The sequence below is a fragment of the Sinocyclocheilus rhinocerous genome, unplaced genomic scaffold (genome assembly GCF_001515625.1).
Source record: "Sinocyclocheilus rhinocerous isolate Xijiao unplaced genomic scaffold, SAMN03320098_v1.1 scaffold1164, whole genome shotgun sequence".
In the NCBI taxonomy this organism is placed as follows: Eukaryota; Metazoa; Chordata; class Actinopteri; order Cypriniformes; family Cyprinidae; genus Sinocyclocheilus; species Sinocyclocheilus rhinocerous.
In genome coordinates, this window is record NW_015643253.1 from 1,049,488 (window position 1) to 1,061,493 (window position 12,006).

The 12,006-nt window shown below is 36.5% G+C and overlaps 3 protein-coding genes across 3 annotated transcripts in view; all 3 read right to left on the reverse strand.

Annotated features, from left to right (window-relative positions):
• The window catches only part of helb (helicase (DNA) B), an 11,317-nt gene extending 10,380 nt beyond the window's left edge, over positions 1-937 (reverse strand). The window contains exon 1 of the mRNA XM_016574695.1: positions 706-937. Within this exon, the coding sequence (XP_016430181.1) occupies positions 706-916 (211 nt within the window). The 5' untranslated portion in view covers positions 917-937. The remainder of the gene's footprint in view (positions 1-705) is intronic.
• A 477-nt stretch (positions 938-1,414) lies between these two features.
• LOC107757213 (DNA helicase B-like) lies at positions 1,415-7,956 on the reverse strand. The gene is made up of 13 exons (XM_016574629.1): positions 7,764-7,956; positions 6,533-6,892; positions 5,760-5,980; positions 4,621-5,505; positions 4,344-4,521; positions 4,126-4,267; positions 3,773-3,903; positions 3,387-3,471; positions 2,997-3,056; positions 2,700-2,916; positions 2,353-2,505; positions 1,886-2,233; positions 1,415-1,804 (listed from the first exon to the last, which is right to left on the reverse strand). Exons 1-13 carry the CDS (start codon positions 7,954-7,956, stop codon positions 1,736-1,738), a joined length of 3,042 nt encoding a protein of 1,013 aa, XP_016430115.1. The 3' UTR covers positions 1,415-1,735.
• A 655-nt stretch (positions 7,957-8,611) lies between these two features.
• The window catches only part of irak3 (interleukin-1 receptor-associated kinase 3), a 3,756-nt gene continuing 361 nt past the window's right edge, over positions 8,612-12,006 (reverse strand). The window contains exons 2-10 of the mRNA XM_016574630.1: positions 11,298-11,325; positions 11,154-11,218; positions 10,950-11,061; positions 10,741-10,859; positions 10,455-10,653; positions 10,146-10,208; positions 9,474-9,641; positions 8,946-9,399; positions 8,612-8,820 (exon numbers count right to left, since the gene is read on the reverse strand). Of these exons, the coding sequence (XP_016430116.1) occupies positions 8,693-8,820; positions 8,946-9,399; positions 9,474-9,641; positions 10,146-10,208; positions 10,455-10,653; positions 10,741-10,859; positions 10,950-11,061; positions 11,154-11,218; positions 11,298-11,325 (1,336 nt within the window). The 3' untranslated portion in view covers positions 8,612-8,692. The remainder of the gene's footprint in view (positions 8,821-8,945; positions 9,400-9,473; positions 9,642-10,145; positions 10,209-10,454; positions 10,654-10,740; positions 10,860-10,949; positions 11,062-11,153; positions 11,219-11,297; positions 11,326-12,006) is intronic.

Here is a 12,006-nt window from a genome sequence, read left to right on the forward strand (position 1 = left end):
ATGTGTGTGTGTGTGTGTGTGTGTGTGTGTGAGAGAGAGAGTGTGAGTGTGTGTGTGATTCATATAAGCTTCACTTCTGTGAGACACAATGATAAGTTGATTTTAATTGAAACAAGTGTAAACTGATTAGACATAACAGTGTGAATTGTACTAAACATGGTTGTTTTTACTAACAACAATCTGTAAATTAAACATGATAACTGGCTTCTTTTGCTATGTAACCTGCAAATATGATTATCTTTCCAAAATAGGTTTACTTTGCTACTTGTAACAATGTAAATGAAAAATAAATATATCACTACTTGCAGGTCAGTGATGTGCCATACTCATTTTGGTGTTCACAGGTAATTCAAAATATAAAACTTTATAGCTTTTAAATACAATTATTTTACAATTTAGGAAAATATAACAATTTTAAAGAATAAATTACAACTTAAGCAAACATGCTTGAAAGTGAAAAACAAAATGTCATACAAGATAACAGTCCACGCGAAAATACCATATAAAATACAAAAAGTATAACATTTTTTTTTTTTATAACTTATGAATACTTTTGCTCCCAAATTACCACCGAAAGTGCAAAAATGTATACTTTGTTTCTTATAACAATGTAAAATAACCGGTTTCATCTGCTCACCTTGTAAACACAAAACGAAAACACAACCAATGAGTAACAAACGTTTGTTAGTAAATGTGTTGTTCTACCTTCTTTTGACGCTGACACGGAAGATTTAAACATGTTTCCCCCAGATGAGACACAATCCATCTCTTTCATGTCCAGAAACTCGGGCTGTATTCCCTCCTCTTCATCTTCACTTTCTGAAACATCTTCTTGGTTTGACTGTACAGCGTGACGTTCTGGTAAAATGTAACCAGTTATGGTTTTAAATCCAGCGGTGGGACTCTGCAGCGCCATGTCGATCCGCGCTGACTTTCGGCAGTTCGAGGTTCATTTCTTGACCCATGACTGTAAACACTGTCAACAACAGCCAATCACATCACGCCAAAATATGTCACGCAATTTGCGTGCTGCGTCAACAGAACCATCATCAAAGATTACGTGAAAGACCAGTGTATAGATCAAATATGTATTTGAGATTTTATTAATACAGAAATTATTTTAACTACTCCTAATCATTATGGATTGATAATTGCGTTAAAATGTTAGACGTGCACATGCCATTACACGCTTCAGGCTTAAAGTAATAATAAAACAAAACAGGCCATCAAAAACAATTAGTGTCTACAGTCAAAAAGTAGAATAGATGAGGATGCAGAAGTGAGAACAAGTACATGATATTGTAATATTTTCTTGATGAAAAATAAAAAGGAAATAAGGCATAATTCAAACTTAAAAAAAAAAAAATACAAAGCACATTGATCGCATGATTCATATTTGGCACTGCTAATGTCAATAACAACCAATTATACAAACACATTGTTAAGGCTACCTAATTTCAGAAAGCTAACAATACTAAATAGAAAACTTATTATATAATTACATGAATTAGAAATAGTGCAGAATCTTAAACCGTTTCCGTTCAATTTACAGCAAATTACATTTGTTTTAAAGCTTCTCAAATTCCTGAATCTTTGTATTTTCAGGTTTAAATTAGATCTTGAATCAGTGTGGTCTCAGATTTTGGTTGATGCCACTACCCTTTCTGTCTGCTTTGTAATTGAAAATCATTCATAATTAACTGCATACATGTTCCTTGTGAGAATGCGAATCTTCTCAAGGAAGCTCCTCGCAAAGAGATTTGGGGCTTGCGCTGTCTAACAGAGGCTCTTCTGAAGTGGTTTGCTAGAGCAAGAGCAGGTCACAGAATGTTAAAAGCAATTATCAGTGTACTTTTCATTATTTACATTTGTTTTACTCTGTTACCTTCATAAGTTTGCTCTGTGTAGTACAGGGGTCTGACTGAGCAGGCCGCTTTGAGGCTACTGGTGTGGACTGTGAAGGCCCATGATTCACAGGGGTCTCCACATGACTCTGTCTGCAGTCAGATTGAGCGAAAGAGTCTTTAGGACCTTGCTGAGCAACTATCTCCTTGACACGGCCTCGCAATCGTGTGTTGCGAGGGGTGATCTTTTTCACGATGGCTCTTTTTAGGTTACGCTCTCTACCCACCACATACACGCGCTTCTGACCGCGTGTCACTGCAGTGTATACATGCTGCCAGTTTTCACCACAGCTGCCAAGAACATACACAATTGTTTCTGCCTCTGAGCCCTGAAAACAAATGAGAGAAAACAAATGATTAGGCGTGAGGCTGAGACAGGTGTTAATACAGAGTTTAAATGGGCCATTGATGAACAAAGTTTGTCAAAGAGTGTGTGTGAACTCAATACCTGAAAGGTGTGAATGGTTCTTGCCCAAGCATGGCGCAGTTTACACTCTCTCTGTAGCTCACTGTATTTAGAAGTCACCACACGGCCGTTTTTATCATCTAGTGTCAAGTACCTTGTTTTGCGTCTTGCTCCCATATCCACCTCAGTTACATCCTGTGATTGGTTATAAAATATCATTAAAAAAATGCACCAACCAAATTCAAGTAGTTACTCTAAATGTTCACAAGTTCGAGTCCTAGCAAATGTCAGTTTACTTTAATATCAGATATTTCAGATTAAAAGGCTTTTTGGCATTGCAAAACCACAATAAAGCATCAAATCAAGACATTTTTCACAAAACACTTCACCCCTATAATGAAGAAAATTTCCCCGTTGCACATTCTTTGTCTGTTCTCTTTCATCCGTTCATTTTTTCTTTGGGTACTTGGAATATCTTGGGAAGTTCCAGCAGCATCATGTGCAGGCTCTTCTTGCATGTTCTCATCATCTTTATCTGAGATGTAGCCATTCTTTGTGCAGCAAACTTTATCCCCCATTTGAAAACAGATTTTTTTTTCAGGAGTCCTAAAAGGAAATCAAATACATACAGTTAAAAAGAGAACAAATTAAGGTAATAAAAGTGGAAGTATTAGGTTTTTACTTACATTGTAGAATGACGCGAATAATGATTGCAGCAAAGCTCATTGATCTCCTGACAGTCCTTCCTGTAAGCAAAAGCAATAATTCTAGGTTACCATACAGCTCACTCATTTGGGACCGATTACATTTAGTTGTGATGCAAGTTTTTTAGTTGTAGGCAATAACAAAGTGAGCCAAATTGGGTGTTTGAAATTGGAGCAGTGATGATCAGTGTTAAAAATCCTCATCAGTGAGCAACATACTGTTTACATATGGTTGTTTCCAAGTTTTCTGTTTCCCTTTGAGCAACAAAGATGAATTAAATGTAATAATTCATTGTCTAATGTGATTTAAGATTTCCTCAATATCTTAACCTCAATATCACTATATTTACAAATCTTTGAATGAGGTCTTACCTCATAAATGCCACAATCTGTGATGATCTATGATCTTTGAGTCCAGGAGCTTTCTCGAGTAAGAATTGAATGGCTTCCTCGAGAGCTAAGCACAAAAACATATTTACAATGCACATCAAATAAATATTTCAATTCCAGATTCGCTCATTAGAGCGGAGACAACTTTAACATTTTCCAACAGTAATCAACAAATAATTTCATTCGTAATTCCTACATGGGCAACGTTAGCTCTTCCAATTGGCGAAACTAGTTTTGCATCTGAGGCACAAAGTATAAATCTATCAGGAAACAATTACATACACACAATTCTTCAGTATGTAGCATATATGACCTGAGTGCAAAACATTTCATGTCATGCAATAATGTGTTGTAAACGGCTCACTTACCATCATTTTTCTCACTAATTTGGACAAAAATGAACCCTTTGTCAGACGGCACTGTGGAGGGATTTGTCATTTTAATAATGGCATCAAACTCCAGTGGATGGTAAGACATTCTTTTACCCATCTCTGAGATGCTGAAAGTTTGTGGAAATAACAAAAACCGTCTGTATAATAATTGTATAATAATCGTCATTGTTATTAAACAAGAATTAGCATTAACATTTGTTCATATTGCATAAAAACATATACACACACAACAGTCTGCAAACCACTAAGGAACCAAAGCTGGGAGAGGCTATATACACAAATTTCTGGAAAGCTCATTAAACGTTTCAGAGTACAAACTATCTGCTCACAGTACAGCATTTCTGACGATGAGCTCAGATTCTGCACGATGGTTGGTCCGCATCTCAATGGCCCAACGGACCTTCTGGAGTCCTTCAAACAGATCGCACAGCGTGCTTCCAGGCTCGATGCTGGGCAGTTGCCGCACATCTCCTGCAGACATAAAACAAATTAATAAAGTTCAGTAGCTGTTTATTTCTATCGTGTCATACATGCAATTTGCCTTTACCTAAAATGATGAACTTCTGGAGTTTTGAGTGTTTGGTAAGCATGCTGAGAATGGAGTGAAGGATCTGAACAGACACCAGGCTTCCCTCGTCCACCACCAGCACCCGCACCTTCGAGAACATCCATTCTTGTGGATTTCCACTTTGATCCTTTTTTGCATTCATGAAACTCCATAAAACCTGAACAAAGAAGACAAATTAACAAGGAGGAACATCATGCAGGAGTCCATTGTATCCATGTTATTTGTCTGTACTGGATACTGTATAATTTGGCAATACCTGGTGCACGGTATAAGCAGTGAAACCGGTTCTCTTAGTAAGAAGTGAAGCAGCTCTTCCTGTAGGAGCAGTAAGGAGAACCTCTACAGGAGGCTTTTCATCACTGTCACTCTTGCTGGTCTGTTTCTGCACGGCTGCCTTAAACACCAGGCTGACCAATGTGGTCTTCCCACAACCACCCTTCCCACTGATCACAGTCACCGGGTTGGCGCACATCATTTCTGCTGCTCGCACTTGATCAGGGTCTAACTCTGTAGTAGAGGGATCAATGTCCGAGTAGGTGGAGTCATTTGAGTCAAAATATGAGTCGTCTCTTTTTATGATGGTCTCAGAAACTGGGGACTGGGGAGAATCGCAGTGGGATGCCATTCCTCCATTGTGGTCCATGCTTGAGGAACCTGGCTGAGCTTCATCTTTTTGCTTGCACCCAATCCCCTGCTCCATGTCATTTTGTTCTGAGGTTGATGTTCTTGCGTCACAAGCCTTCCCCGTTAGTCTCTCCATCGCAGCTCTTTGAAGAACTTTCCTCACATCCAAGTGGATCTTCCAGGGGTCTCCCTCAACCAGGGCCCTCAAGCATTCAGCAATGTCTATTTCGTAGCTGAAGAGGTTGTGAAGTGCCACCTTGTTGTTCTCCTTTATCAGCACCTCTTGCTCGTTTAGGAACAAGGCCCCTTCAAATGCAATTTTCCACTGTTGCATCTTCTCCAGCAGCATCTTCTGTTCAATGTATGTGCTTCCAGTTTCTCTGCAGTAGTGTTTCAGTTTCTCATACAATTGTAAGGCATTTTGCTGCACCTCTGGGATTCTTCTGAGCAAATTACAAAGCTCAAAGGACTTCATCTTTGCTTCACATCTGATCATACGGAATTCTTTAAACATGATCTGTTGAAAATATGACAACACTGAAGTACCAGTCAAATCAAAAAGATATCAAACAATGAATAATATTAAAAATGTTTCAGCAATAGCAAAAGACTAGAGAAAGAAAGCCCTTAAAGCTTTAACTTTGAATAGACCGACAGGCTAGACTGAACAGACTGAAGGATTGTGCCAAGGTGAGTGAAGCTTGAAAGCTATAGGATGTTAAAGATGTAAAGAAATGTACAATAACAAAATAATTACAGCTATACGCTTACATAGCTGAAGCCCAACTTCCAAACATCATTCTCAATTAACTTCTCTAGATTCTCCAATAAGTCTGTGTTACTCTGCTGCTGTGGAGTTTCTTCAGTGGTGTCCTGTGTGTTTTTCATCTTTCCATTACTTATTATCTCCATAAACTGGCCTGGCAGCAATGTTGGGAAGTATTTCATGATTTGAGGGTACATGCTGGCAACTCTCACACGTGTCCAAGCAACTGTGTTTTAGGACAAAATTAACAAGGACAAGCACAGTAACATCATTTTCAAAATCACTTACTGTAACTAATTACTCATTACTTACAGTCATGTCAGGCATGAAATGAACCAAGAGTTGTTTTGTGTAACTAGAGTGTACGAAACTTAAATCAGTATCATCAATGACTGGATGTTCATATGATAATGTAACTAAAGATACACTTTTCAACCATTTGAAATAAATGTAATAGATATTAATTTACTACAAATTAATACTTATAACATTAAAATATGATCAAATAATAAAATATATTTTATGTTATTTTGATAACATTTTCAAATAATGTATTATTAAATGTAATTAATAATTAAATAATTTAATTAAAAAATAAAAATTGAATATATATATTTTTTATGTCCGTAGAATCACTGTTTTTGGACATTAAACATTGTTTATTCAGCTCTTGCTTTGCCTAGTTGTAATTGGTTGGAGTGGTTATTCAGGAAATTATTGAATGGAAGAAATAAATTGTTTTTAGGGCTATGAAAGTAGGTGATATGGGTGGTCCAACCTGAGTTAATGACATTTGATTTGAGCTGTTCAGCCACAGCTTTATGCTCTGGTGCTGAAACTTCAAAATCCTTCAGGACGTCCAGCACATTGACAGGCTCCACGTCTGTGTCATTGGGCAACCACTCCATAAACATGTTAACAAACAGAGGGTCTGCCTCACACTCTTTAAGAAAAAGAGATACAAGTGACCGGCCCTCTGATCTCAGATTGGTGCGGAGACTATAGGAGGGATAGCTGGAGCGGAGGGTAAAAAACCTGTGCCTGCCACGGTTAACTCTGCAGGTTACCTTCCACCATGGATCACAAAGGTGAAATTGGCCTGTGACCTTGTACGTCCTGTTACCAGTCACTAATAACACTGCAAAAGAAGAAAATAATAGCGTACAATTGCTACAGTTTAGTCCCTCTTTCAGGAGTGAGATGAAACAGCATGATACTTTTACAAGTAACAGCGTAAAATTCAAGTTACTTTTACCTGTAAAAGTGTACAGTTTAAACTCTTAACGTTACAATCACTAAACATTGTTACTTTCAATATTAACCCGTTTACTCACCCACAACACTTGTTACTTTTCGATAAAAGAGTATTAAAATGAAAGAAAGAGAATTAAAACTGTGATACAGTTGTGATAGTCTTTTCAACTAGATAGCTAGCTATAATTAATTATTATTTTATTTGGTCGTGGCAACCCTGTTGAAAAAAACAGCATATGCTGTTTTGGTAGGTTTTGAAGCATGGCTGCTGGTTTGAGCAGGTTTAAGCTGGTCCTTAGCTGGTCATGTGCTGGTCCTGAGCAGGAGCTAGTTACTTAGGACCAGCTTAGGACCAGCACATGACCAGCTAAGGACCAGCTTTAATTATGGTCCCCCTTGGCTGGCCCCCAATCAGCCCGGGCCTATTTGCACGTGCATACCAAGACGCTACGCCCCTGGTTTTGGATAAATAACTGATTCATTCACGTTATAAAACTAAAAAAAATAAAAATAAATTATACTTCAAAGTATTGGTACATTAAACAATAAAAAAAAAAAAAAAAAATTATACTTCAAAGTATTGGTACATTAAACAATTAAAAAAAAAAAAAAAAGAGATAAATACACATTTATGGATTATTACTCCCTTTTCCAAAACTGCTTGATTAGAAGAAGAAATAGGACTAAATGGGTTAAACAGTATATTTAGTGATTTGCTGTTTGAAAGTACGTCCGTTTATTAATATTTGCCTTACCTTCCTTTAACGCTGGCATGGAGGTTTTAAAAATTTTTCCCCCAGATGAGACACAATTCACCTCATTCATGTCCAGAAATTCAGGCTCTATTTCCTCTTCTTCATTTTCGATTTCTACATCATCCTGGTTTGACTGAAAATCGACACCATCTGATCGAATGTAACCAGTTAACGTTAGTTCACGCTGCGACATTCTAACTTGAACTCTAATCAAAGAAAAGGAGGGTTTCGATTTTAATTTCGCGGTTATTATAGATGACGATATTACTGCACCACCCAATAATCAGATTTTTCCAAAATAAAAGACTCGGTCAAATTAGACACGAATTGTGGTTTCTTTCGGTTCTTTTATTGTCAAGAACACTGTACATTATTTTCATGTGGTTAAAATATGTACGCACATAAATTAGATCAAAAGCCCCTTTTGTTTCCACAAATTAATTATACTTGCTAGAGTCGTCTAAAACATAGAGATCTTGAGAGATTTGTAGACACTATAAGGTAGCGAAGACACCGAAATGTTTTAACATGGTGTCAGCTCATCTTTAGACTTTAAAATTACTCTTTTAATGAATTATAAATATGTAACGTTAAAATGAACTACTATAAATGACCACCACCCTCTTAAAGTGACAGTAGTAGTAAGTCTGCGTAAAAAAATATTCTTTTTAATATTCTTTTAGAAACGATTTTTATGTAACATCACCCACATCCACTTTTAATCTTCTTTTTTATTTTTTTATTTAAAAAACTCAGCTTAGGAATAAGTTATGTAGATTTCTAAACTACTTTCATTTGAAATATGTAAAAATACTGTTAAAATATCTTCAAATATGTTTAAAAGAAGAAAAAAACAAACATTTATACAAAATGAGCATCAACACTACCCACTGCTGATTTTTTTTATCGAGATGTCCAACCTTGCTGATTCACTCTGATTTAAGCGAAAGAAGTTCTTCAGTTTTTATTAACCCCTGGTTGTACAGATTAATTTTATTCTTTATTTTCTCTTTTGCTGGATTCGTGATGCTATTCTGAGAGGGCTGGGCATCATCGTCTGAAAAAGAAAAATACTGGATATTAATTCTGAACCTGCTTGGACATAAATTAGTCTGTGCTGACAATGAAGTTTGACACTTCCGAGACAGATTTCGCTGTGAATGCTGCCTTGAATCTACTTGCCTAGAGTTACATATAAAACAGACTGACTGAAGCCATTCGCACAGCAGTCCTCACATCCCAGCACTTCGGTTCCAGTGCTACAGCTGCACTCCACAGGCCAGCTCCCATATAAGTCCAGGCAAGCTGCAGAGTCTGACTGCAGACTTTGTGATGCTGAAACCACTCTGTCATTTTCCTGAAGACATTCCCTGAGGGAATGCGACAAGTTGGGATCTCCAACACTCAAGAAAGTGACCTCAGACTGGCTGCACTCGCAGGGCTCTGCCAGATTGGGAACTCTGGGAGGTAGCGGTTCCTCCAGTGGGCTGTACATTTCATCAAATTCAATGGGAAAGCTTAGACGCTGACTAAGGCCATTATATGGCCGCTGAAGAGGGATCGTATCATCTAGAGTGTGCGGCTGGTCCTCAGGCAGTGCAGGCATGGGAAGAAGTTGGTTTAGTCTCTGAAGCACCTGAAGAGGAATAAAATAAAGTTTATATTAGTTGATATGTGTATATGTTTACATAAATGAGAATATTTACTAACCATTTCCATGCTCGGCCTGACTCGCATTTTGCTGCCTGTGCACTCTAGTCCGATTCGGAGCAGACAAAGTGCCACCGCAGTAGGCCAGTGCTCAACTTTGGGATCTAAAAACCGCAGACAGGCATCCACAGAGCTTTTTTCCTCAAACTCTGAATGCAGTACGTCTCTCTAAAAAAAAAAATGCAATGGCATTAGTCAGTCAATTATATTAATCTAAAATATGAATTATATTAACAGATTCACAGAACTCAATTTCACAAATATTAATTAAATTACAAAATACAAATGAAAATAAATTATAATAATAATGATAATATTGATAATTAAATTATATTACAATTTAACACAAGTAGTTGTAAAAACAATTTCTATTTTAATACATTTAAAATGTCATTTATTCCTGTGACAACAAAGTCATTACTCCTGTATTCTTCAGTGTCACACCATCCTTCAGAAATCATTCTAATACTGATTTGGTGCTTGAGTAAAATCTTTACTTTGTTATCAATTTTGAAAACAGTACTGCCGCAAAATGTTGCTGTGGAAACTGTGACAGATTCTTTTTAGCATTATTTGATGGATAGAAAGAACAGCATGTATGGCTTTCAAAAGCAAAAATTAAAAACTAGTTACTAAAGTAAACTTTTTTTTTTTCCTTAAGATGATTCTTACCAAAAACAGATTTTTTGCTGACTCCTGTTTCACCTTTTGTCCTGTACAGGTCTCTAATATAACCTTCAAGCATAAAAAGAAAATGTAAAGAAATTTAATTAAAAAAATAGAACTTGAATTATGTTGGGCCAGTCATGACAGGCCAGTAATAACTGATAAAGAAATTTTAATGGCCAGTAATCTGCAGCTTGAACTGAACTGAATCAATGAATTGAATCATTGACATTAAAATGCTGACATAAAGCTTTATTTGTGCAAATTGTCCCTGGCTCTGGAATATCATTTTTTTAAACAGGATGCTGCACTCACCATCCCAAGGCTATAAACGTCAAGTTTGATTGATAGCTTGCCATCGCGGATGTACTCCTCTGGGAGATAGCCAAGGTTGCTATGGGAGGCTGTATCCATGACGATAGTGCAGCTCTGATCGACAGAGTGCGGTCTGAGATGAGCTAATCCAAAATCTGATAATTTGGGCTGCAGGTGCTCATCCAAGAGTATGTTTGAACTGTGAACACAACACAAAACAAGCTCATTTCAATGCACCATCTTCACTGGGCACCTAGAATCTGTAGATTTGGCTTCACACTGGCACCTCGTAATGTTTCCACAAATAACCACGCACGGTTGTGCAGTGTGTAGATGGTGGATTGCCTTTGCGGTGCCTTTGATGATGTTCAGCCTTTCCTGCCATGATAGAGAACTCTGAACTTCCTGTAACAAAAGCAAGAGTAAGCACTATGAAAACTTCAACTTTAGATTGCTATGATGAAACAAGTTACAGTCTGCTGTCAGATGATTTACCTCATGAAGCCTGTGGAACAATGATCCGTTATGAAGGTACGGATAAACTAAACAGAAGCGATCTGCCTCTGAAAAGCTGCCCCATAACTCCAAGATATTAGGATGCTGGTAGCTAAGCAGACAAAAATGAGAGCCATTACAATATGACAAACACCATTCGAAAAGTCACTGGAATATGATAAAGCATGCACAGACTGAACCTACAGTTGTAGAACTTCAATTTCTTTGGTGAATTTTCCCCACAACGCCTTCCAATTAGCTTTGTTTTCCTGTTAAGATAAAAAATGTGATCAGTGTTTTTCAAAACATCATATGTGTATGTGAAATCAGATATTAATTAGTTCGGACCTGTTGAAAAACTTTCACAGCAAAAGATCTGTTAAAATAATTCAAATAAAATGTAATTATTTAAATTTAAAAATAGTAAAATAATTTCCAGCAATTTAGTAAATAATTTGTACATTCTTGTATTTTTATTATATTATTTTATTTTATTATTAATTTAAAATAGAACAATTGCCAGAAAAGAACACACGATAATAGAATGGCAGATTAATGTAATAATAATAATAATAATAATAATACAGTGGCATGCAAAAGTTTGGGAACCCCTTGCAGAATCAATGTAATTATTTAAATTTAAAAATAGTAAAATAATTTCCAGCAATTTAGTAAATAATTAGTACATTATTATTATCGTCTTGTATTTTTTATTATATTATTTTATTATTAATTTAAAATAGAACAGTTGCCAGAAAAGAACACACGATAATAGAATGGCAGATTAATGTAATAATAATAATAATAATACAGTGGCATGCAAAAGTTTGGGAACCCCTTGCAGAATCTGTGAAAATGCCGGGATGAATATCCGATGTTTCTCATAAGATCCAATACAGAAAAAAATTGTAAAAATCCAGCTTAAGCTGCCTGGATTTCTAGCTGGTCCAAGCTGATCATTAGTTTGTTAACCAATGTTCTGAAAACCAACCTTTGTTGTACTTAACAAACTAGAAGCTGGTTTGTTGGTGGTAGACCATCTTGGATCAGATAATTA

Coding starts and splice junctions, on each gene's coding strand:
- LOC107757213 (XM_016574629.1), bottom strand. CDS start 7,956: ATGTCGCAGCGTGAACTAACGTTAACTGGTTACATTCGATCAGATGGT. Junction 5,506..5,759: donor GGAAGTTGGGCTTCAGCTAT/GTAAGCGTATAG, acceptor TATTTTCAACAG/ATCATGTTTAAAGAATTCCG. Junction 1,805..1,885: donor CACAGAGCAAACTTATGAAG/GTAACAGAGTAA, acceptor CTCTTGCTCTAG/CAAACCACTTCAGAAGAGCC.